A 24,819-nucleotide genomic window follows, 5' to 3' on the forward strand; every position below is an offset into this window, starting at 1 on the left:
TTCAAAAATTAGAACAAATATAAACTTAAACAAAAATAAATAAATTATTTAATTAAAAAATAAAATATTTATTTGAAATTTATATGATATTAATATAAATTTAATAAAAATAATTAATAAATTCTAAAAATAAAACTAAGACATGAACTTGCTTGTTTACGGTGTGTATATATATATATATATATATATATATATATATATGAGTAACGGCAGCATTACAAGTTGCCCCAAAATCCGCAAAACCTTATTTAAGACCGAAATTTGAATTATAATTATAAGTTGGGTCGCATTTTTCCATAATTATAATTATAAATGAAGATTTTGGAAGGGTTTTGGCCAATGACAAAAGAAGAAATAACTGGTCAGGTTAATTAATTAAATTGAAAAAAATATATGTTATTTTATTTATGACTATTATTCACTTATTAATGGTGTATTTGGGCGAGGTGTTGCCTTATTTACGTTACGTGCTGTTTTAGGCTTTTTGACGTAAAGTTTGTACTTTTGGGGTTTGGGAGTTGCCCTTGCTAACGGCAATCTCCAGTTTGGACTCAACACTGCCGCCACGTGGCATTGAACAGCCGATTTCAACTACTATCCCGTGGCGTCTCCACCCAACTTTTTTTAAATTTGCCCTAATAAATATTATATTACAGATAAAGTAATTAATTAAAAAAGGAAAATAAACTGGTCCTCTTTCGGTCCCAGTCTCTTCTTCTTTTTCGCTTTACATTTCTCTCTCATCCAACCCAACAAATTTTTTTAACCCAAACGGCAAAACAAACCCAAAACGCGAACCAGAAGCAAGAAAAACTCTTTTTGTCTCTATTTTTTTTTGGGGCGTCGTCAAATCTTGGTCGTCCGATCGATACATTTCTCAAAGTTTTGGAACCCCCAAAACAATGGTACGAGCGTTACATCGGAACTCGCCGACTTCGAACTCGGAAACTCGCCGACTCGGATAATGGAACTCACCGATTCAAGCAGCGACGAACTCAGAGACAACCCTAAGCTCGGCGCTACCACCACTGCCGGCGACGCCGAGCCGACTCGTTCCTTCCTCGGCATCGATCTTAATGAGATCCCTTCCCCGACTGAAACCCTGCCTCTTGATTCCATTGACGTTGTAAGGTCTTACCACGACAACCCTTCGCCGCCTCCCGGCGGTCCCGCCGCTGTTCCGGCAGCTGCTCTAGGCTCTTATTGCGCCGTATGTGGCAAGCCTGAGGGTCGCGACTACGTCGTCGTGTGTGACGCCTGCGAGCGTGGGTTCCATCTTGGCTGCGCTAGAATGCGGGGCCCTCTGGTTTCGATTATGGAGGAGTGGGTCTGTAGGGAGTGTGAGTGTAGTGGAGTGAAGAGTAAGCGTTGGCCTCTCGGGAAGTCTAAGCGGATTTTGGATATGAATGCATCGCCGCCTAGCGATGGCGACGGAGATGCCGAGGGAACTGAGGACGTGCTGGATTCGAGGTATGGGGTTTTGGTCATTTTGATATCTGATTTTGAAAATTGAATACTTGATACTCGCATATGCTTTTCCATGAAACTTTCTTGAGACAAAACTTTATTGGTATAGATGGTAATGTGATTTTTCCAAACAAAGACGAGCTAGTAATATCTTTGTTATTTAGTTTTAAAAGTACTTGCATTGTATATGAAAATGATATGCATTAGTTTAGGCACGATGCATGCATCACGGTTTCACTTGCCTGAATAACCAGTAGCCCATTACTGTGTCGATTTTTTAGATGGTAAACTATTCAAACTTATATAACAGAATGGCAGCACTCGGAGTAACCTATAGTCATGTAACCTATATTGCTAGTGAATTGCATTGGTGATGTGGCATCATATGCTTCACTTTTGAAAATTTTAACAGCCATGCCATGGGTTAGTTAGTGAAATTAACTGCTGGGTTCATTGCATTGCTTAACTGCTATGTGTCTTTGCCTTGAGTTTATGTTGGTGTTGCCAAATGGACTTGCCTTTGTATCGCACGTGGTGTTATTTTTTTATTCTTCTTCTAGGGTTTTAAGTCTATTCATTGTAGTTATGTGCATTTTGTGTATGGTGAAAGTCTATTAGTAGTTTTGAATTAGTTTTTATTTTACATGAAATTCAGTTGCAAGCTGCTTCCCCACCCCTGATCTATTGATTCTCTTGAGGAAAGCAATTTCATACTATGTATTAATTACATGTACAGCCTTACAGATTATAGAATATGGAGAGGAATTGTAGAGTCTTAGCTCAATTGTTTTCTATGACCAATTTGATTTTAGAGTAAGCATATGGAATGGAACGCATGTTGTTTGGCTTGATGAATGATACAATATTGTATTGGACCATGGTGCCAAAGCAGTGTGATTTAATTATACTATTGCAAATTTTCTTAAATGCATTAAAAATGTGGTAAAACTTGTTCCTAGCTGTATTGTTTTTTCTTTATTTAGTGATTTTAACGATGAGTTTAAAACAAGGGTCTATAATATCAATATCCTATCCTATCCTATATATTTTATTATACATGTCGTTGTTTGTTCTCCACCTTTTTTTATTTAAAAAGTACGAGATGACATTTGTTTTAGAGCAAGGGAATATTTACAAAAGATGATAAGCTATCATCTTCAAATTAGATTACAACCAAATGTGCCATGCTAAGTAGATCGGAAAAAGGAAAACATTAAAGTCCTTACTAATATACTACAAGGTTTTTTTTCTTTCCCAAGTTTGTTTACAATCCAAATTTTATTCTTGAAAATTCCTATTGTTTCTTTCTAACCAAAGAGCCCACCATATTGCAACTATAACTACGCTCCAAGGCTTTTGCTTTCTTCTTGACTTCGATCCTATTCCACCCTCTGATGGTAGAATATCTTGGCAGTGAAGAGGGCAAATTTCATTGTACGCCAATTTTTATCAAGAACGTCGACCATATCTTGGCTTTACAGTCAACCTTTATACCTACAATGTAAGGATGTTTCTAGAAATGGTCTTTGTTTTTTAGTGTCCTTTGTGTTCATGTTGCCAATGTTGAGTAGCCAACCACAGACCTTAACGTACAAAGGATCTCACCTTCTAAATGTAGGGAAAAGGTGAAAGACAATGATGTATTTTTTCTTATACATATCCTTACAATAGTGTGTTGCAGGAGCATCGCTTAGTTCATTATAAGATTAGGTCAACTGTCAAGTGCTTCACTTATACTACAAATCCCATATCAGACTCATTTTTTTGTATTAAAAAAAAGGGGAAGTAATTATGTGGTTCCCAATCTTTAAGTAAGGACCTTCAAATTATTATTTGAATGCATATTGCACTCTTTAGCCCATTTACACGTGATTATATTGTTTTTGTCTGAATAGTTGTGGAAGGGAGAGTGGCATAAGAGGGTCACCCATACACACATGGGTGGACCTATGTGGTTCTAGACCTCATTTGCCTGTTTTTTAATGTTCTTTTTGAGTGGGGCCTAAACAAGTAGAGCCTATAGAATTCACTTTTGGGTGTTTTCCTAGGTGATTTAAGTGAATTATAGATTCGGCTTTTGGGATAAATGGTTGCATGTGTTCTAGATCATTAAATAAGTAAGCAATTGTCTTACTTGAAAGTAATTGATTTTATCGAGATATTCTAGATTCTAGGATGTGTATCTAATGCATCTTGTTTTCTCTATGGTGAACTATGAGTTTACTTTAGTTGCTACTTGCTAGTAATAAATCTGTCAGTCTTGTGTTTTTCACCATTTAACTTACTCTTGACATTTATTTTTGGTTTTAGAAAGCATACTCTTGGTGGTAATTCTTTTGGCGGCAATCCATTTGATGCCCCAGTGACATATTCAAACTTTTTGTGCACGGGAAATGGATTTGGCTTCCAAAAGGCTCCTGGGCTTCTTACACACACGGTTAAAGTGGGGTTTGAAGATTTATTGCATCGTACAAATGCTATGGGAAAAAGCTTTGAGGAAGTAGATTTGAGTTTTCCATTTGGAAGGTGTAGGAGTAGTAATAATTCAGGTAATAAATTATCATCTCCAAGTACAAGTGATATTTTTTTGCAGGCACTTAGGGATTTTGTTTCTGAAAAGCATGGTGAATTAGAGGAAGGTTGGCGTGTGGAACTTAAGCAATCTATAGGTAGTTGTGAATTTTATGCAGTTTATTGTGCCCCAGATGGGAAGACATTCGACTCAGTTTATGAAGTTGCTTGCTACCTTGGCTTGATGTCCAAGTACAGTTCTAAGGAACCAGAAAGAAGAATTGAGGGTGGTTTTTCTATATCTGAAAAAACTAATCTACCTAGAAAAAGAAAGGCAAGAAGATTTGCAATGACCAATGGATTTTCCGAAAATAAGGAAACTTCCGTTGGTGGTTGTAAGGATCTTCCATGCAATGGTCCAAGTATGGAAGTTCGTTCAATTACTTTCGACAATAATGCACAATTTATGGAGGCTGGAGCAGGTGAAATTGGTCGCTTGGAGTCTGAGAAAAACAATGTAAGTTATGGGTTATTAAGTTTTATTTTGTTTACTTTGCTTCTCTTAGTTATGGTAGCAAATCAATGTAGTTATGTTGAATTTTTTTCCTCAGTTATTTCTGCTTTTCTTAATTTTGTGTATGTTTTTCTCTTCAGGAGGGACTTCCTGTACAATTTGAAGATTTTTTCCTTCTTTCTACGGGAAAAGTTGACATGAGACCTTCTTATCATGATGCTAGATTTCTCTGGCCTGTAGGGTTTAAGTCTTGTTGGCATGATAAGATTACTGGTTCCCTTTTTGTATGTGAAATATTGGATGGTGGTGAAGGTGGACCTGTTTTTAAGGTTAAAAGGTTTTCCTGCTCGGCTGTACCTGTGCCATATTGTTCAACTGTCCTCTTTAGACAAAGCTCTGGGCAGTTTATGAGTCCCATGGATGATGAAAGTGATGAGATGACTTGTGATAATATCGACAGTATTCGAATGATTCTTTCAGATCCTTGCCCGCCTATGGAAAATGATATCGTGTCTTGTCTTGGAAATTGTTCCAATGGTGGTAGTGATTTTCAAACATCTACCAAATTGCAGCAAGAAGCTTGTTGTTCCACCCATGAAAATTCTGAAAATGGTTTATCATGTGAGATGGGTTCGATAGATGAAATTGGTGAGTTCTCAGCAGAAAAAAAATCATTATCTTTGGCATGGAGAATGATTTCACAAAAAATTGTTAATGCTTGTACTGAAATCTTCAAACAGAAGGGCACATTTAGATTTTTCTGCAAGCATGTTGTAAAAGATGGTGACATCCCCAATTATTTAATGAAGAATGAAACAAGCAAAGGGAACTTCTCTTCATTAGACAAATTCTCTAGTTCACAAGGTTGTTTTGACATCCCATTTGTAATTCATGCTGATAAAGAGATTGACTCTCTTAATGATATAGTGGAAAAATGGCTGGATCAAGATAGATTTGGATTAGATGTGGATTTTGTGCAAGAGATTTTAGAACAGCTTCCTGGGGTACAAACCTGTTCACAATATCAAATGCTTAGTGAGAGAAGTTCTCATTCTTCATCAATAACAATTGGGAATGGGCTTCTGGTTCCCAATATGAGAGGTGGTTTAGAATGTAAGGAAAAGGGTACTTTGAATGGTTTATTTAGAAGATCAAAGAAAGCCAAGTTGGTTGAAAGTGATATGATGGATAATCATTGTCGTCCTCCTGGGAAGCAGTTGTGCTCAAAGGTTCCTAAAGAACTTGTTGGTGATGTTTATCAGGTATGCATGTACTTGCCAGTTGTGATTTCCAATTGTGTTTAAAATTATGTTGTAATGATTTCAGATGCCTATATTTTTTTAATAAAGGATTTGGGGTCTTATTGTTTTTCTATTATGTATTCAGGTTTGGGAATTGTTATGGCGTTTTTATGATATTTTGGGTTTGGATGAGCCTTTGTCTCTGGAAGAACTTGAGGAAGAGCTTAGTAACCCTTGGTTTGATAACTCAGAACTTTTAGAGAAGTTTGAGCAGGAGATTCGTGGCAGTCAAGATTTAAATTCTAAGAGAACTGACACTGATTGTACTGATGCCCCTGCCTTTATTCAAATGGAAACAGGAGCAATGAAGGAAGCAGCTCAGCGTAAACTTGCATCAATGACATACAGTAGATGTTCTGGTGTGGCTTTAACAAAAGCCCACAATTCACTGCTCAGACTACTAGTGGGTGAGCTGCAGTTCAAAGTTGCAGCACTTGTAGATCCAAATTTTGATTCTGGAGAGTCTAGATCAAAAAGGGGAAGGAAGAAAGATGTTGATAGCTCACTTTTTGTCAAAAGGACCAAGCTTAACATACTTCCAATAAATGAACTGACTTGGCCAGAATTAGCTCATAGATACATCTTGGCTGTCTTATCCATGGATGGTAACCTTGACTCTGCTGAGATCACTGCACGTGAAAGTGGTAAGGTGTTTAGATGTTTGCAAGGTGATGGTGGGGTGCTTTGTGGCTCTCTTACTGGTGTGGCTGGGATGGAAGCAGATGCACTGGTAAGATTGGTTCTTACTTCTCCTTTATGTTTTTTATAGACTTATCCTTTACTGACTTGTTTAACAAAAGGCTGTATGAGTGCTTAAGGAAAATGTTGTAGAAGGGGGTTTTCTTAAAATTCAACAGCCATGGTCCAACCATTCTATGTGACTTGGCACCTGGCCTGAGTGAGAGTGATTCATGAATAATATTAATTCTGTGTTAAGTGAGCTGCAACTAAAAGTAGAATTGGCAGTCTCTTGGAGTAAACTGTTATTGTGTTAGATTCATGAGTAATGGGCTGAATAATAGAAATAATTTATAACGATCTCATGTTTTGATTTATTAATTTTTTAAAGGAATTTTCTTTTCTTACAAATATAACTTTTCTTTTAATGTTATTTTTTTGGTATACATATTCTTCCATCCTAGTGAAATTTGACTAGTGTGCATAATACAGTTCAGTATGTGGCCTTGTGGTTGAACAAGATGCTCTCTCGAGCACGGATTTATGTCAGCTGGATTTGATATCTGGACCTTTTAAGTTTGGTTCCAAGACTTTATTGGAATGGAAATTGAGTTGAGAGAATATTTATCTTTCTGCTGACCTGGACAAATTTTGAGTTGCTTTCCAAAGTTAATGTTTAGACATTTTAGCCTTGCTACTTAGGATCTAATTCACCTCCATGAGCTTGATGTGTTTTGGTATAGCAACCTATCTTAATGAAGATTGTGTTATGAGAGAATTTTAGTTTTGCTGCACCAGGTTCTTGTTTGCATTTTATATAATTTTCTCTGTTGTTTTTTCAGATAATAAGGCAGGGTGCTGAGTTGATTTGTTATTTTGTTAGTGTTTCCCTCTGTTTTCTTGCTTTTATTAGGTGCAATGAAAACTGGAAAGGTAATTAAATGCATATTAATGCCTTGGTGTTCATTTTGCTTCAGTTGCTTGCTGAGGCCTCAAAACAAATTTTTGGTTCGATGGACAGAGACAATGATGTTCTTACTTTTGAGGATGATGAGCCTGATGCAGCTGGTGCTTCTGAAAAAAATTTGCCGAATGACGGCAATACCCCAGAGTGGGCAAAGGTCCTAGAGCCTGTCAGAAAGCTCCCCACAAATGTGGGAACAAGAATCAGAAAGTGTGTTTACGAGGCTTTGGCCAAGGATCCACCAGAATGGGCAAAGAAAATATTGGAACACTCCATCAGTAAGGAAGTCTATAAAGGCAATGCATCAGGACCAACAAAGGTGCTATTTGCATTAATCTTTTTTCTTTTTTTTTTTTGGTAGGCAATGTATATGGAAATGTATTTTTTGGTAGGCAATGTATATGGAAGTGTATTTTTTGGTACTATCAATTGACAGGAAATTGCAGTAATAAATTGACTTTTTGGTTCTTTCTGTAAGGTTATGATAATTTAAACCTGTTATTGCATTTTTATCTGCTGGAAAATTTTATACACACGATTAAATGTTTCTCGTTGCTGATTGAACACAGAAAGCTGTTCTTTCAGTTTTAGCAGATATATGTGGCGGTGAAGGATTGCCACCAAAACCTGATAAACGGAAAAAGAGGAAAACTGTCATCTCTATATCTGATGCTGTCATGAAACAATGCCGTATTGTATTACGTCGTGCTGCTGCTGCAGATGATTCAAAAGTCTTCTGCAATTTGCTGGGAAGAAAGCTGATAAACTCTACTGATAATGATGATGAGGGACTTTTGGGATTGCCAGCAATGGTATCTAGGCCATTGGACTTTAGGACTATTGATTTGAGATTGGCTGCTGGGGCTTATGGAAGCTCACATGAAGCTTTTCTTGAAGATGTTAGGGAGGTCTGTTCATATTGCATTGTGGTTTCTTTGGAAAGTTGTCTACTCTTTCTCACTCTACTGTTTCGATGTCCTTTTCATGGGTCGAACTTTTTTTTTTTAATTTTTTTTTTTCTATAGAGTTTTCCAGTGAATCTTGTACATGTTTAAGCGATGATTATATCACTTACTTTTCTTTGACTTTGCAGTTATGGAGTAATGTACGTAATGCTTTTGGGGATCAGCCTGATTTGACTGAATTGGCTGATACATTGTCGCAAAATTTTGAGTCCTTGTATGATAAGGAGGTAGGGTTTTCTCGTCCTTTTTCTCTTTATCTTACCTCAACTTGTCATTTTTCTCTGAATTGTTGTTACGAGGGCCAATGTGGTTGATAGCTTGATGCAACACAAAGTCTATTTTGTTCTCACTTCTACTTTGCAAAGGATATAAGAGAAATTAGTTTGTATTAGTACCATGTACAGATACTGAGTTTATATTGGATTTTTGGTTGTAGTTTAGTGCTGGGGGGAACTAGGACTGAGTAGCAAACTTATAGAAAAAAAATACTTGTTCAGTGTCTAACTTCTCAGCAATCTATTATTGTTCTGATCTGATGAGGATTATCTATGAACCTGGGCTGAAGTACACGGGGTGGGGAATTGGCGGGGAGTGCTCCCCCCGTCCCCGTCCCCATTTATATTTTTAATCCCCGTTCCCGCCCTATCCCGCTTATTCCCCATCAGAGGCAGGGTGGGATTCCTCTATTGGGGCGAGGAATCCCCATGGGAACCCATTTATTTAAAAAATAAATTTTAAAATAAAAATCATAAATCATATGTAAATTAAAATATTATACAATGTTTATTATTTAAAATATTAAACATTATCATAAATAAAATTTAAAATATTAAAAAAGTTACTACTATACTACATTAACACATAAAGAAAGATATAAAATACATATAAAATATTTCAAAAATAGATAAAAATTTAAATGGCCCCGTCGGGGAGGGGGCGCTATCCCAGTCCCCGCCCCGTTCCCCATTTAGATTGGGATTCCCTGCCCCCATTAGGGGCGGGTCTCCATGGAGCTCTGTCCCCATAGGAAAAATGTGCATCCCTACTAGGACCAAGAATTTTCAACATACTTGAATTTACAGAATATTATCACACTCGTTGCATAGTTGAAAGTGGGAACTGGTAAAATTACTATTTACAGATTTGCATTCTGTTCATGTAAGAATGTTTGAGAGATGATGCTAAGACGAAGTTATACAACTAATGATTAGTTTTGGTTCAAAATTTTATTTTCTATAATAATTAGGAAGGGGCTCTATGAGTTATATTTTAACACGTATTCTGACAATTGTGATGGGATAACTCGAGTTTGACATTTGATAAGAGTCTGAGTGTCATTATAAGTCTACTATGCTACAGGAGAGTAATTTTGCCATTAACTCCTTTTTCCGTACAATAAATGCACCCCTTCTTTCTTTCCTCGCTAAATGCTAACAATGATTTATTTTTGTGTGCTGTTTATATTAAAGATAAAAATCAATGTGGTCTGAAATGTGGCTACCTGTTTGTGTACTTTAAACGCAGATTTATTATTATTTTAAATATTATTATTGCTTTATAAATATCAACAAATAGGTAGAAATATTGTGTGGCCCCCAGAAGTAGAAAATGCGTGCGGAAGTGAACTATCAGATATGAACCTTCTTATTGTAACTGGGTACTTGATAAATGAAGAACTAATTGGAAATTTGCTGGAGATTGTCCCACAATTAAAAAAGTACGGTGTATGTGGAAGTGGTTTTTTTTAAAGGTAAAATTGTGTTAATTTTACTGTAACCCTTAAGTTTCTTTTTTGAGACAGTGCTTGGTGAGGCTATTTGCAAATGTTTAATGCTTGTACGTTGTGCCCTTTCTGATCTTTGTCTTTCTGTCTATCAACTAACTTGTGTCTATACAGGGCTACTTAGTATATCATTACGATCTAGAATTTACTTATTTTTATTTTTATCTACCATATAACCTAATTACTGTTACTTATTTTTCCCCTCCAAACCTAATACAGGTTGTTTCCCTTGTTAATAAATTTGCGGAGTTTGCTAAGTTGGACTGCTTGAACGCTGAAAGAAGGAAGGAAATAGATGATTTACTTTCATCCACTAGTTTGATTCCCAAGGCCCCTTGGGACGAGGGCGTCTGCAAAGTATGTGGCATTGATAGAGATGATGACAGTGTCCTGTTGTGTGATACTTGTGATGCTGAGTATCATACTTACTGTTTGAATCCTCCTCTTGCAAGAATCCCAGAAGGAAATTGGTATTGTCCTTCCTGTGTGGGTAAACGGGTGGTTCAAGATGTGCCAGAAAATATCCAGGTGATTAGGCAACGGTCAGGTAAAAAATATCAGGGAGAAGTTACCCGTGTTTATTTGGAGGCACTCACACTATTGGCTTCCAAAATGGAAGAAAAAGAGTATTGGGAATTCACTGTGGATGAGGTTTGTCTTTTGTCTCCTACTGTGCTGATTCTGTCCCTTGTGCTCCTTATTTGGCTCCTCAGTGTTGAGCTGGTATTTATGCATGTAGTGTTGCCCGTCTTTCCATCAAATGATTGGGTGGCTGAACCAATGTTCAGTTGGTTATAAATGGATTAGAGTAGAGTGTATAGAGGTTGTTTAGATGGGCAATTTAAAAGACATGGATTTTTGAAATAGATACTAATCTTTTTGATACTTCTTTTGACGTGAAATCCTTTTTTTGGAGTTTTAGTTCCTAAATGAATATTCAGTGACACATTTCAGATACAAGCCTTATATTTCTTCATGACTTTAAAGAAAAAGAATTCCGTACCCACTTGATTGTTTTGATGTGTGAAACTGCCAGACAGCTGGATTACCAGCTCAAGTCTGCTACTCTTTATGACTTTATTTCATCACATCATTTGTCTCAATATAGATTTTAGAGTTGATACTGATTTTTTTTTATGTCTGACTTTGTTTATCTTTATTTTACTTTGCAGAGGACCTTCATGTTGAAGTTTTTATGTGATGAGCTGCTTAACTCAGCCATTATTCGTCAACACCTTGAGCAGTGTGCTGAGACATCAACTGAGTTGCAGCAGAAACTGCGTTCTCTGTTTGTGGAGTGGAAAAATCTCAAGTCCAGGGAAGAAACCTTAGTTGCAAGAGCTGCGAAGCTTGATCCTAATATACTCAACTCCCATGGAGCAGTTGATATAAAGGATTCATCTCCTGCTAACCACAGCAAACCTCAACTGCAAGCTCTGGGTGAAAGGTCATCAGCAGATGATCTGCCAGCAGTAGCTGGTGACCAAGAAGCAGTTGGGAAAAGTTGTTCTGATAGACGCTCATCTGCCACTGAGTCCGAGAATAATTGCCGAGATATTTCAGATAATGAATTTCATTTAAAAGAGGCCAATGCTTCTGCTGGGGAGAGCAATACGATCACCCATATGGATTCACAGAAAAATGAGAAACCATTTGGGTTAAATGACTTGCCTGCATCCAATTCTTTGCCACATGAAGTTGATGGATCCAGCAGAGAACTCTGTTCAACGAGTAATCAACAAGGATTAATCAGAACTAGCTCTAGCCACCAGCCTTTAGATCAGCATGGACATTCAGATGCGAGGGGCACTAGTGTAGTTCAACATGTTTCCCCTGTTGTTGTGAATGAGTTACAGGCCTACCAAGCTGAGTTGAACTCTGTTAAGAGCGATATTTCACTTTTGCAGGGTTCAATCACTAGTGTGGAATTAGAACTTTTAAAGGTATCTGTGCGGAGGGAGTTTTTGGGTAGTGATTCTGTGGGTTGCTTGTACTGGGCTTCTGGCACACCAACTGGACATGCACAGATTATTGTTGATGGAAGTGTGGCATTGCAGAATGGGAGAAAGATGAACTGTCTTCGAGGAAAAGTTGGTAATAGTTCAGCTTTTCAGTGTTCTATTCAGCCAGTAGTGAATAATGATATTCCTTCAGAGGGATCAAAAGATTTCTATCCTTACCAATGCCAACGAAATAATGGTGTTGTTTCACCTTCACCTTGGGTTTCTTATAAAACTGATGAGGAAATCAATGAGCTCATTAATTGCTTAAAGAATAATGATACTAAGGAAAAAGAGCTGAAAGAGAGTATTTTGCACTGGCAAAAGCTGAGGTTCCAAGAATTTGAGAAGGGTCAGTTTGATCTTGCAGCTTTCTCAGCGACCACAAATGAGAAGGCTTTATTTTCTGACTATCTTGTAACAAAAGCTTCCTGTTGGATGGAGAAAAGATATGGTCCATTTGTTGAGTTGGAAAGTGCTGATGTCTTGAAAAAACGAGGGAAAAGGGCTAGGTTAAGCAATGATGATAAGATGTATCGTTGTGAATGCTTAGAAATCATTTGGCCTCGTAGACCCCATTGCCTCTCTTGTCACCGAACCTTTCTTAATGATAACGACCTTGAAGGGCATAATGAAGGTAGGTGTAATTCTGCTGTTCTAGCCCATGAGAAGGGTAAGGAGCCAACTGATGCTGCAAAAGTTAAAGCCACTCTAAAATCTGTGAGTAGCCGTGAAGATCGCACAGGGGAAATGAGCAGGGCTGGAATTCCAAAAACTGTTTTTTCTGAGCTTAGTGCTAAGTTGATTAAGTTTCAGGATGAAGGATTTGCATGCCCATATGACTTTGAGGAGATTTGTTCCAAATTTGTTACACAAGACTCTTGCAAGAATGCAATACAGGAAATAGGTCTTCTTGGTTCAAAGGGGGTTCCTTCTTTTGTCCCATCAATGTCTCCTTATCTCACTGATGTCTCCCTTGCTTTAATGTCTTATAAAGATGTGGGTTTACAAGGTGATGGGTCTGAGACTGCAGAAAGGCTGTATTCCCTAGGAAATGCTAATGCAACTGTTTCTGGTCATGACAGTCTATCTGACAGATCTCCTAAGATATCAGCAGAAATTAATGTGGTTGTGAAATCTCAGAAACCAGGCTTGGGATGTCTAGAACAAAGAGACAGGGTACACTCTTCTGGTAGTCATTCCCCAGTCAATGGGGTCACTCGCTGTTGTGTGGTTCCCCAGTCTTCTCTGAGGCCATTGGTGGGTAAAGTTTCTCATATTTTAAGGCGACTCAAGATGAATCTTCTTGACATGGATGCTGCTCTGCCTGAAGAAGCTTTAAGACCATCAAAGTCGAATTTGGGAAGGAGATGGGCATGGCGTGCATTCGTGAAATCTGCAACAACAATATATGAGGTTTGTGTCTCCTTTTTGTTGATTTCAACGATGTTACGCATTTCTCTTGCCATTGAAGCCTACTCTTGTGCTACATTTCTACATGCATATTTCTTTCACTGATATCAGCACATGGAAGTTGGAGCCATATATTTTACTAGGATCTTGATCATGCTTTCAAATATTTGTTGTGATATGATTTTCTGCCTTGTGTTATGTTACGAGTAGAAATGGTTTTTATTTTTCTGTTATAGCCAATAATCAGTCCTAATTATGAAACTATTACCAGCGGTGATTTTGGCACCTACAGAATTTGGGTTCCCAAGTTGGGTCCACACTAAAAATTAGTTTGGGATTTGCGCTCTAATTAGAGTTTAGTTCTTCATTGCTTGTGCCCCTTCCCTCCTTGAACCCATGTCATGTCACAGATGGATTTGATAAATTGCAAAATTTTCCACTTGTTTCAGATGGTTCAAGCAACAATTGTGTTGGAAGATATGATTAAGACAGAGTACCTAAGAAATGAATGGTGGTATTGGTCCTCATTTTCTGCTGCTGCTAAAACTTCCACGATATCTGCTCTTGCCCTGCGAATATACTCCCTCGATGCCGCTATAGTATATGAGAAGGTTTTATCCGACTCGGATCCAACTGATCATTTAGAGCCTGTTACCGTGTCTGAACCAAAGCTTCTGGCTACATTGGATACAACAGAAAGAACCAAGATAACCAGAAGATCTAACAAGAAGAGGAAGGAACCAGAGGGTTGATTTTTACATTAAAATCCAGATGGAGTTCATCTGGGTGGGTGGCTTAAAGGCAGCATTTGGCAGTGTTACAGAAATGGAAAATAATTGTCAAGCCACACACGACATCATTGAATCATAAACGCCCCCACGGGACAAGCTTGATTGCATGAAGTAACTGCTGCTGCTGATGTTGAATCATGTTCGTGTACATAGAGGTAAAGCTGACATGCTAACTTGACGGCCGGATTTGGAAGCAGAGATTAATATTATTATCTGCTTGGAGTGTTGGGAGCGGCACGGAAAAATTCCGATATGTGTATGCAGATGAATCCAATTTTGGATTGATTTCTGCTTTCCATAATTGTTTGCTTGGAAAGAGAGAGATGCAATGGAATGATAGCAAGGATCCATATACATATACGGAGTACTGTAAAAAAGTAAAGAAAAAGAAAAAAGTAAAAGTAAAAGGGAAGTATCGAAGCTGATCAGGTTTAGGCAATATTTCATTCTTTATACATCATCACTCCCCCTCTCTCATTCTCTTACTAGGCATAGTTGTATTTTTTTCCCAAGTGCCTGATTAAAGGGAAGGTTGAGAGGTTATGCTGCTCCATCTCTCTGAGATATCTGTAACTGGCATGCAAGAGTTTTATGGAACTGATTCATGCCCCTCTGAATCTTTTATCGTTAATTGGGTTTCTAACAATGGTTTTGACTAGTCTAGGTGTGTTGTCTTTGTTGGTAAATACCGACTTGATCTTCAAGTCCAATGGGCGAAGGAATTCTATGCTCAAAAGTATTTTTTGAGTGTAGACTGTTCCCACTTGTAACAAATGTAACAGCTAGAAATTCTTGTTTTATAGGTCAATAGTTACAATCTTTAAGTTTTGTTTTCAGAGTAGATTTTAACGACTTGTACTGAGATTTCTAGTGGGTATTTCTTAACATAGAGAGATTTTTTTTTGGTTCTTTTGTTAGTGTCACTCTAAACCCTTCATTTGACTAATTGGTTTAAGCTTTTAATGGTGGCATAAAAACGTTTTACATACATACCCATAAATAATTCTGTGGGGTTGTGTTATAACACGTGTAGTTTGTTGAAGTACTTTTACTGGGCAGTTTGGTTGTATAAACTACATAGTAGGGAATAGGGTTTGGTGCAAGATAAGAGTGTGGGTGTGTGCCACTGGAAATTAGGACAGGACAAAGAGGTGGGGCGAAGCAGAGTGCGAAGAAAGAACAAATTCTAATGGGATTGAGAAGTTTAAATAGGAAAAATGGGAGTGGGTTCGTGACGTGGGGTCACAACCAAGCACATGAAAGTGTCTTCTTCGAGTGGTGGCATATTGAGACCCCACAATGTTCTATTGAGTTGCATTTTGGTTACTGTAGTTGGTGGGCACCCATTGTTTTATCACTAGCTAGTAGCTACCACGCATAAATCCAGGAGATTAAGCTTTTGGTTGCTGTTCTCTCGACTTTTGTTTTTTGTTTTTTGTTTTTCTTTTCTTTATCTACTTTTCTTTTCGTAAGTGCCCATTGAGTAAAACTAAGAATCACATTGGAACTTTTAGCCAAAAAGAATCTCACTTGTAGATCTATAGGCTAATGAGTCTTTTTCCAATAGTCTCTCTAAAACTTTACTTTGATGTTCTCCTGGTTTTAAAGAATATGTATTTGGAAAGGATGTCCTTTCGTGATATGATTAATAATCGATTTTATTATTATTAATTGTTTATTAATATTCAAGGGAACTATTGACTGGTAAACGAAAACAAAATTTTATACAGACAGTGATTTAATGACTTGGTCCACTCTTCAAAATACCGCCTCCTAAATAAATAAAGAAAAAAAAAGGAAAAAAAAGCTGAAGAACTTGTTTGGTGATTCGGGATCAATGTTCTTTCCCTAATTTGTTTATGATAAATATTTGATTCACAGCTAAAGAAGTTGGGATATATAAAGTGTTGCATATTTGCTTTTAAAATTGAGAAAACAAATATTGGCAATATACTTCTTTTTTTCTTGGACGCTATTAATAATTTCTTACATGTATATGTATGGCTGTGATATTTAAACATCGCTTGTATCCTTTAATTTCTTGTCTTTTATGATTAAACGAGTCAGTCTTTTTCTGTATACATATATATATGGTTGAAAAGGAATTGAGCTACTTCCGACGAAGTCAAAATAATGTGTTTGGGCGAATTTTGAAAGTGAAATTCTCATCCCATGTCGTGAAACTTTGATTGGTGGGGCTATCTACATCTACTGCAGCACACACAACGCAAGAAGAATAACTTAAATATTTATGTCCTTAGGCTATTTTGATCCATCAATTTTTCAAAATCTTTCTACACAACTACTTGATTCTACAACTTGATGATGTGTATTACATAAGCCATTTCTTATCTATTCCAACTGATCATCATCAAATATTGATGGTTAACTCTACCGTGTTTTTTTATATACACATGTATATGTCTTTAATTCTTTTCTTCTTATATTATTACATCAATTGATGTGTCCAATAATTATTCATTTTCAGAACAAATTTTATAGAAGCAACAAAAATTGATATACAAGTAACAACACTATAATCCTTGTTTATAGATGTTTGATCATTGCAAGTTTAAATCGCTTATAAAATAGATAACTACATCATCCTTTTTGTCATTTGGGTACAAATCAACATCCACTTGTGACAACTATTGAAATCTGCCGTCTTATTACTACATATATTGTTTATTAATTTACAGGGAATATGACCTCCATGTAAGATGCACTTACATGTGGAGTTAAATAATTAATATTTATTTTTTCCTTTTTCTATCACAAGAATATAAATGGGTATCTGTCTATTTATCAAGACCAATAAAATAAGAGAATTAATAAGAGTTTGTGCCTTAATGGGAGTCATCAACTTCTCTCATTATATTCAATATATATATTAAGTAATATATAGTAATGAAGCACACACCATTGACCAAACCACTTCAAATTTTATTATTACTAGCCTTAGATATCCACCTTCAATTCAAGATTGAATGAAATATATATGTCCCTTAATCATATATATATGATTTGCAACATATATATATATATACTTCTTTGATCATATTACTAACATATTACAGAGAGAGAGAGAGAGAGAGAGAGAGAGAGAGAGAGAGAGGACATATGAAAATAACAAACCCAACCATCTTAAGTAAACTACAACTATAATGTACTACGTACTACTACTACATTATATAAATATGTATATATATAAATATTTATATTTACTCTATATATATGTAGTAGTAGTAATAACAATCTTAATTGCACGAGTACTCTTATATATATATATATAAATATAATCTAAGAGTCTAAGACCAGACCCACCAGCCCAAAGCCTCTCCGTCCTCAACCTGCTGTTGCTGATCGACGGCTGCGAACACATCGGAGAAGTAGCTACGGCCATCTTCACTACCGTCGTCTTCTTCAGACGGTACTCCATCAACGGCGGCGGCGTCCAAACATCCGGCTGAGTATTGGACACAGCTCTGGAAGTAGCAGGAGTCGCCGCTGTCCACAAGCTGTGGACTTTCCTCATCCACCACCGCACTGCCACCGCTACCGGTGCTCAGCCTATCCTCAGCCTTCACGCTCAACTGCATCCCCCTTATGTCACTCATGTCTTCCTCCACAGTTTCATCTGCCTTCTGCACCGGCGCTGCTGCTGCTGCTACTTCTCCTCCTCCTCCGGCCTCCTCCTTGGCTTTTAGTTTCTCCATCAAAAAAGCCACCTGCCACATATTAATAATAATGTAGCTCTAGCTAGGTCATTATACATATATAAATATATCGATATCTATACTATATATGATGATATACTGTATACAACGTACATGAGAAAGCTACCCAGGTATAATACGGAGACTTTGAGAACTAGAAAGTATTTCTTTTAAAAAAAAATGAAGGTGGGGTTAAGAACAGATAGATGCTCTCTCTCTCTCTCTCTCTATATATATATATATGTGATATATATATATAAAATGTCTCTTTTGCTTGTAAGATTTTAACCCTAAATATACTAGGACCACAAGCAACATTCAATCAACCTGCTTAAATCAAGTCGTAGTACCCACTAGCGTATGATATAAAGGTTTGAATAAGACACCAAAACTCTCATAATTAAATATATATATTATTAATTATCTAAAGCAACAATTTTTTAGCCATACAAATACCGTCAGCAATCAATTCTCTCTAACTTCTGATTCATCATTAGATCTAATGACAATAAATTTTGGATCTTTTTCACATACATATTTGCAAAGCAAACTACTTATTTCCTCATATAATATCATTTTCATATTATTTAATACACGTACCTACTCACTAATATATATATATTAACAACTGGGCACGCCTGAAGAAAAATTCATCATGATAGGAAATCCACTACTCATTAGTTGAAAAAGATCAAAAGAGAAGATATAAAATTAACTAAAGTGATCATATATATATTTTCAGTAATCTTTATTATATATTAATAATATTAACGAGTGTAGTAGCTAGTGTGTACCTCAGATTTGAGATTGTCATTCTGTTTGAGAATTAAGTCATAATTAGCCGAAAGGGAATCATAAGTGGATTTGAGAAGATCATAATCTCTTTCGAGTTGCTTTGTCTTCCACCGAGCACGGCGGTTCTGGAACCACACAGCCACCTGTCTCGGCTGCAGCCCCAACTTCTTCGCCAGTTGGGTTTTCCGATCCGGCTCCAGTTTGTTCTCTGACTCAAAGCTCTTCTCCAGCAGATGCACCTATAATAATAATAATAGTAATAATAATATTAATTAATTTTATGATCTATTACAAAAAAATAATTCATTATTGTGTATATATATAATTCACTGAACAAAATTATTCGACCATTAAGAAATCATAGAGCGTAAGTGTATGTTGGTTTGTTTGGACAAAATAGCTAGGGCCTACATCTTTAGAGATCAATAATGTATATTTCTAGATCATATATATCATACAAATATGGGACATGAGCAATTTGTGTCTAGACAGTACATTAATTTACTAATAATTAACTCTCGTTCAATTTATATATTATTCTTAGATTCTGTTAATTGCTTTTCCATAAAACCAGTACTATATACACTGTTATATATTGTTTCTAGTGACTTTTTCCAGAAGATATATATGCCCATATATATATATATAAAAAGGTAGCTAGCTAGGCCTAGTTAGCTAGATCATATATTTCTTTGAATATGCCTGGTCATATCTATTTTATCATAAAGGAATATTTTGATGAAAATAAAATCCATACATTACACACATATAAATATATATATATATATATATATGTATACACACATATACATAATATTTAATAATTAAGTTGCTTGAACAAGAATATACTTGATTGATCATGATAATATATATATATATACACACTTTTACCTGTTCAGGAGTGAGGCGACGCTTCTTCTCCGGTAACTGCTCATCGTAATAATCCTCGTCGTACAGATCTTCCGGCGAGCTGAAAAAAGGTCTCCTTTTCGAGCTTTCATCCATGCTCATCATTGATCTTGTTGGTCCTTCATTAGTAATTAATAAATTAATATTGCATATTTTATTAAACCCAACTTATTTCCAAACTACATAAAAAGTTTACGTATTTACTATGAGGATAGAAATTACATATTAATATACAATATAAATGAACTATGTATGTAATAATACTACAACATAATCAAATTTACGTATTTACTAACTATAAATATGTATGTATATATTAATAACAAAAAACTCACCTCGAAAAACGGGATCTCCATTTCCGAGGAACAACATGTTGCCACCGTGGCAACTAGACGTGGGATCGAAGAAAAGACGACCGGACTCCATTCCTCGGCGTCGGCAGTGCTAGTAGTTATAGTAGTACTACTTCTTCTTCTTCTTCCTTCCTTCCTATGAATTCTGTGTAAGATCTCCGGTGACCTTTAGAATCCGGCAAGTCACAGCACGAGTATTTTACGTGGGTTTTATCTTAGGGACTAAGATTGTTTATTGTATATATTTAGTTATATATATTTTGGTGGTTGGGCTTTAGAGATTAAAAGATCATAATCTTGTGGCGGAAGAAGCTGGTACTCCACAGCAACCTCGCCGGCGTTTCCAACGGACAAATACAAAATCCCATCATACCACGACCGCTTCTACCAAACTCCGACACCGGATTCCGGTTGCAAAATCAGTACTTCCAACCGGAAAGAGAAAAGCGAAAAAGCGATAAAGTTTTGGATGTAGAGATAGAAACAGGGCCGGGGTACTACCAAAAAGTTTATGGGGTTAGATAATATCAGCCGGGATTTCCGGCCGGCGATGGAGTACGTCGGAGAGAAAGAATATCTCCGGCAAGGTAGCCGAAAATTTGGATGGTGTCTTAGGTGTTTTTCGCAGCTAAAGTTGAACGTGGTGAGTCGACCGTCTTTTATACTGGTTCTGAGAGTACAAAATGACTTAAATGCCCTTACTCATTTAATTCATTTTGACTTTTATGAATGGATAGCTTGGTAATTGCATTGTAGCAGCCTAGAAGAATGCAACTTTATTATTATTTATTTTCTTTTATTCTGATGAATAATATTTTTAATTTTTTTTAAAACGGCAATATTTTTAATATAATGATATCCTTTAATAATATTTTTAATTTTATAACAATAAAGATGCTGTGAGAAATATAAGATGATATTGTAATTTTATTATATATGGGAAAAGAAAGATATATATAAATATTATCCACTGTCTAGAGTATTCTTATTTTGATGAGTTGGCTTCCCCAATTAAATATATATTTTTTATACGTCAATTTTGTATTTACTACGTTGCTAGAAATAACTTTACAAATTAAGGTAAAAGTAGATTAATTATTTTATCATTTTAAGAGAAAGAACAAAATCATAAGAATTTGACTAGTCCTTGAAGATTTAGAATTAAATGACAAATAAATTTCAGTAATTAATACAAATCTAATACATACATATACAAAATCACATCAGTTTTATATAATTTTAAGAATAATTAATAGCTAGAGATGTAATTTAATTAAGGTTAATCATCCCAGAATTATATTTATGATAGTTTTACTTACTTAATTGTTGAGTCAGCAGGTGACTGGATCAAACAGATGAACCACAACCGTCTGACGCAGAGGAGAAATTGGCAGTGTTAAATATATAATAAGGTTCGCTCTCACCTCAGATCTAATTCATATATATATATATATATCCAATTGCATATAATATATATAGATATATTTATCTATATTATTCCAATTTGTTTTCTTCTCAAAAACAAAAACCCTAGCTATAGCTACCTCCTTCTTGCCTCATTTCCCCCTCTTTACATTTCTATCTTAACTATCCACCGCACAAATTTATATACATAAATAAAATAATCATATTCAAACTGGTGATGTGGAAATATCTTTTAACTTTTCTATTTGTAATAAGAAAATAAAAGAAGTGATATATTAGTCAACTCCATTTTTAACAAAGACATGCATATATTGTTATTTAGTGGTTATCCCATGGCTAAAATGAAAACTTATTACAAGGTTTTCAATCAATGGATTTTACACAAATTTAGTATGAGGTGATCATGCAAGGTACATATATCTATATAATGTATGTATTATGTAGGCATGAAAAGACCTGTATGATCCCAAATATAGAGAGGAATTAATTTGGGAACTGTTGTCCTCTTATTGTGACACAATTTTCATTTATGTGATAGGTGACCAAAGATCTAGACCATATATTTTGTGTAGTGTATATGTGTATGCCACTAATGCTAGTGCCACCCACTTATGTAGCACAAGCTACCACAATATCCACAGTTGACTCTCTACCTATTTCCATTTTTGGTGATCACACATATATATTATATATGATCCTAAGAAAAGTTATTTCAATTTAAAGAAATTTGAGATATAAGAAACAAGAACACAAATTATACATGGTCATATTATTTTTCTTATATATATATATGTATATTTAAAATAGTTGTCCAATATCAATTACATTTTAGAATACAAATTTAGAACAACAATTTAAACATATTTTTAAACATCATCCATTATCTGTGAGAGAAGAGCTGAACACCACCATCACCACTGCAAAAAAAGACATATTATATGTACAATAAGTGAGGATTAATTCGAAGCTTTACACTACTAATTATGAATCCAAGAATCTTACCACCTGTGCTACATAATGATGGGTTTTTCTTATAATCTGTTCGAACTTGGAATTATTTGTATATAGCATATGCAAAAAATGTAATTTGATTGAATTAAATGTGCAGTGTTATTTATTAGAGGTCAAATTATGATGTTTTATTACATATATATTTATATGAAAATTGTTTTGTAGGGGCATGGTTTTTGCCCCCAATCGGTTGGAGCATTTCTGATTTTAGTATGTGAAAAAATTATAGTCCAAATTTTTTTATATAATAGTATGCACTGTAATTATAGTAGGCACCCCATTAATTTTTATGAAATTCTGAATAATTTACGGTGCTGAAAAAAACTTCAAAATAATTTGTTTCACGCCCCTATAAAACAAGCTTAAAAATAACATGTTTCTGTGTTTTCAATATATGGATAAATTACAATCTAAATTTTTTTATATGATGGTGTACAATGTAATTATTTAGAATCACCAACAAATTTTTTGAAAATTATAAATAAATTTACAGTGCTGAAAATAAGAAACATATTATTTTGAACATTGTTTTATATGCGCGTGATAAAACAAATTATTTTGAAGTTTGTTTTCGATACCTTAAATTATTTGAACTTTTCCAAAGATTGTTGGAATATCATAAATAACTATAATATACACTGTCATATAACAAAATTTGATTATAATTTTTTCCAGTGCTAAAAATAGAGACGCCTCTGTCAGTAAGGGCAAAATGCATGTCCCAACTATAATTGTCCCCTATATTTATATATTAACAAAGAAAAAGATATGATAAATGTAGACAAATCCACTTGGATCTTAGGAGGCAGTCGCCCCCTCATTTTAAAAATGAATTATACATCAAAATTAAATTATTATTTAGTTTTTTTATAGATATTTTTATACTAATACGCCCTTTTGGCACATAGTTTTAATTTAATTTAAATTTCACTGTTTATTTATATATGTTCTAGTTTACTAAAATCTTGAGTTCCACTGTATATTTACATATATTGTCCACCTAATTTAGTTTGTATAGGACATTGGATAAGATTAGTTTAAATTTATGAATCTTGTTATCATGCTTAACATTAATATCTAGTTGTTCGTGCAACTCATGTGGACAGCCTTTAATTTCTTTATTATTTTATAGTGTGAATGATTCATGTTCAACATATTCAAAATAAGTATGATTAAAATTGATATATAATATGTAATTATCACCGAGTGAATGTGCTTACGCAAGTCAAGTGATTATATTGAAATTCTGCCACTACTGCTACCAATCTATTACCTACATTTTATATTATTACTAAAATCAAATATGTAGTACCGAGGATATAATACCGAGAACATGTTCTAGGTATAGGTATTTTCGCATAGGCAGGAATTGTTTGCGGACGGGGGAAATATTAAGTTTATATACTGACAATATGTTCTCGGTATAGAGTCTGAACATATATTCAGCCGGACGACCCCTTCTTCTTTCCCTTTCCCTCATTTTTGACAGAGAGCTCTTTCTCTCTCCTCTGCAGCTCTTTCTCTCACTATACGAAACCACCTCTCTCATTAAAATCATACTTCTAGGTACTAAATCTCTCAAGTTTCTTATATATTTATGAATGTATTATCTATTTATCTAACTTTTATATATATATATTTATATATGATTGTGTAATCGATTGTTTTGGAGATTTTTTGGTTGAAGCCTCTTTTTTGCGCGATATTCTCCGGTTAAGTGGACAATTTCACGTTTAAAGGCTGCTATTTCAAGGTTCAAGGTAAATTTTTTCTAATTTTTTAGAATTGGATGATGTTTTTTAAATTTTTATTAGTTTATATATATATATATATAAGTAAACTTTTATTTTCTCTATATATATATAGATATTAGGATTTTGTTATTTTGTTATATAAATAAATGTTAGTTTTAATAAAAATATGTTATTAGATTAGGGTGTGATTATTATTATTTTTTTTAATATAAAATAAATAAATATTAGGGAATTAATGTTTTTATAATTATATTTTTAATATGTTTTATTAGTGAAAATATGATTAGGGATTAGAAAATTAGAAATTGTTAGATGGTCACCAAATTAGATGGTTAATTAGTATTTTTTTTTATTAAAATGGATTGTTTGTTGGTTTAGTAAAAAATATGTAAAAAATTTAAATTAAGTAGATTATAGCCTATAAATTGTAGATTACTTTTAAGTTAATTAATTTTAGTTTGTCTTATGT

The 24,819-nt window shown here is 34.9% G+C and overlaps 2 protein-coding genes across 3 annotated transcripts; one reads left to right on the forward strand and one right to left on the reverse strand.

Annotated features, from left to right (window-relative positions):
- The first annotated feature begins 697 nt into the window (after nucleotides 1-697).
- Nucleotides 698-15,296, forward strand: LOC133818131 (methyl-CpG-binding domain-containing protein 9). 2 transcript variants are annotated; one of them, XM_062250846.1, is made up of 11 exons: nucleotides 699-1,470; nucleotides 3,778-4,016; nucleotides 4,173-4,495; nucleotides 4,633-5,754; nucleotides 5,879-6,523; nucleotides 7,449-7,754; nucleotides 8,005-8,343; nucleotides 8,529-8,627; nucleotides 10,403-10,834; nucleotides 11,356-13,599; nucleotides 14,046-15,296. In XM_062250846.1, exons 1-11 carry the CDS (start codon nucleotides 965-967, stop codon nucleotides 14,346-14,348), a joined length of 6,558 nt encoding a protein of 2,185 aa, XP_062106830.1. In that variant the 5' UTR covers nucleotides 699-964; the 3' UTR covers nucleotides 14,349-15,296. The 2 variants fall into 2 exon arrangements, with proteins under 2 accessions (XP_062106829.1, XP_062106830.1); XM_062250845.1 differs by having other exon boundaries at nucleotides 698-1,470; nucleotides 3,778-4,495.
- A 2,013-nt stretch (nucleotides 15,297-17,309) lies between these two features.
- Nucleotides 17,310-20,799, reverse strand: LOC133818132 (homeobox-leucine zipper protein HAT5). The gene is made up of 4 exons (XM_062250847.1): nucleotides 20,143-20,799; nucleotides 19,790-19,926; nucleotides 18,898-19,137; nucleotides 17,310-18,115 (listed from the first exon to the last, which is right to left on the reverse strand). The coding sequence occupies exons 1-4, from the start codon at nucleotides 20,231-20,233 to the stop codon at nucleotides 17,696-17,698; spliced, it is 888 nt and encodes a 295-aa protein (XP_062106831.1). The 5' UTR covers nucleotides 20,234-20,799; the 3' UTR covers nucleotides 17,310-17,695.
- Nucleotides 20,800-24,819: the final 4,020 nt, after the last annotated feature.

The sequence above is a fragment of the Humulus lupulus genome, chromosome 2, assembly GCF_963169125.1.
Source record: "Humulus lupulus chromosome 2, drHumLupu1.1, whole genome shotgun sequence".
Taxonomy (NCBI): Eukaryota; Viridiplantae; Streptophyta; class Magnoliopsida; order Rosales; family Cannabaceae; genus Humulus; species Humulus lupulus.

Excerpts from the sequence above, each read along its gene's own strand:
- LOC133818131 (XM_062250845.1), top strand. The coding sequence starts at position 965 with ATGGAACTCACCGATTCAAGCAGCGACGAACTCAGAGACAACCCTAAG. Across the intron at positions 4,496-4,632 it reads TGGAGTCTGAGAAAAACAAT|GAGGGACTTCCTGTACAATT; the intron begins GTAAGTTATGGG and ends TTTTCTCTTCAG. Across the intron at positions 6,524-7,448 it reads GGATGGAAGCAGATGCACTG|TTGCTTGCTGAGGCCTCAAA; the intron begins GTAAGATTGGTT and ends ATTTTGCTTCAG.
- LOC133818132 (XM_062250847.1), bottom strand. The coding sequence starts at position 20,233 with ATGGAGTCCGGTCGTCTTTTCTTCGATCCCACGTCTAGTTGCCACGGT. Across the intron at positions 19,927-20,142 it reads TGGAGATCCCGTTTTTCGAG|GACCAACAAGATCAATGATG; the intron begins GTGAGTTTTTTG and ends TTACTAATGAAG. Across the intron at positions 19,138-19,789 it reads GTCGCCTCACTCCTGAACAG|GTGCATCTGCTGGAGAAGAG; the intron begins GTAAAAGTGTGT and ends TTATTATTATAG.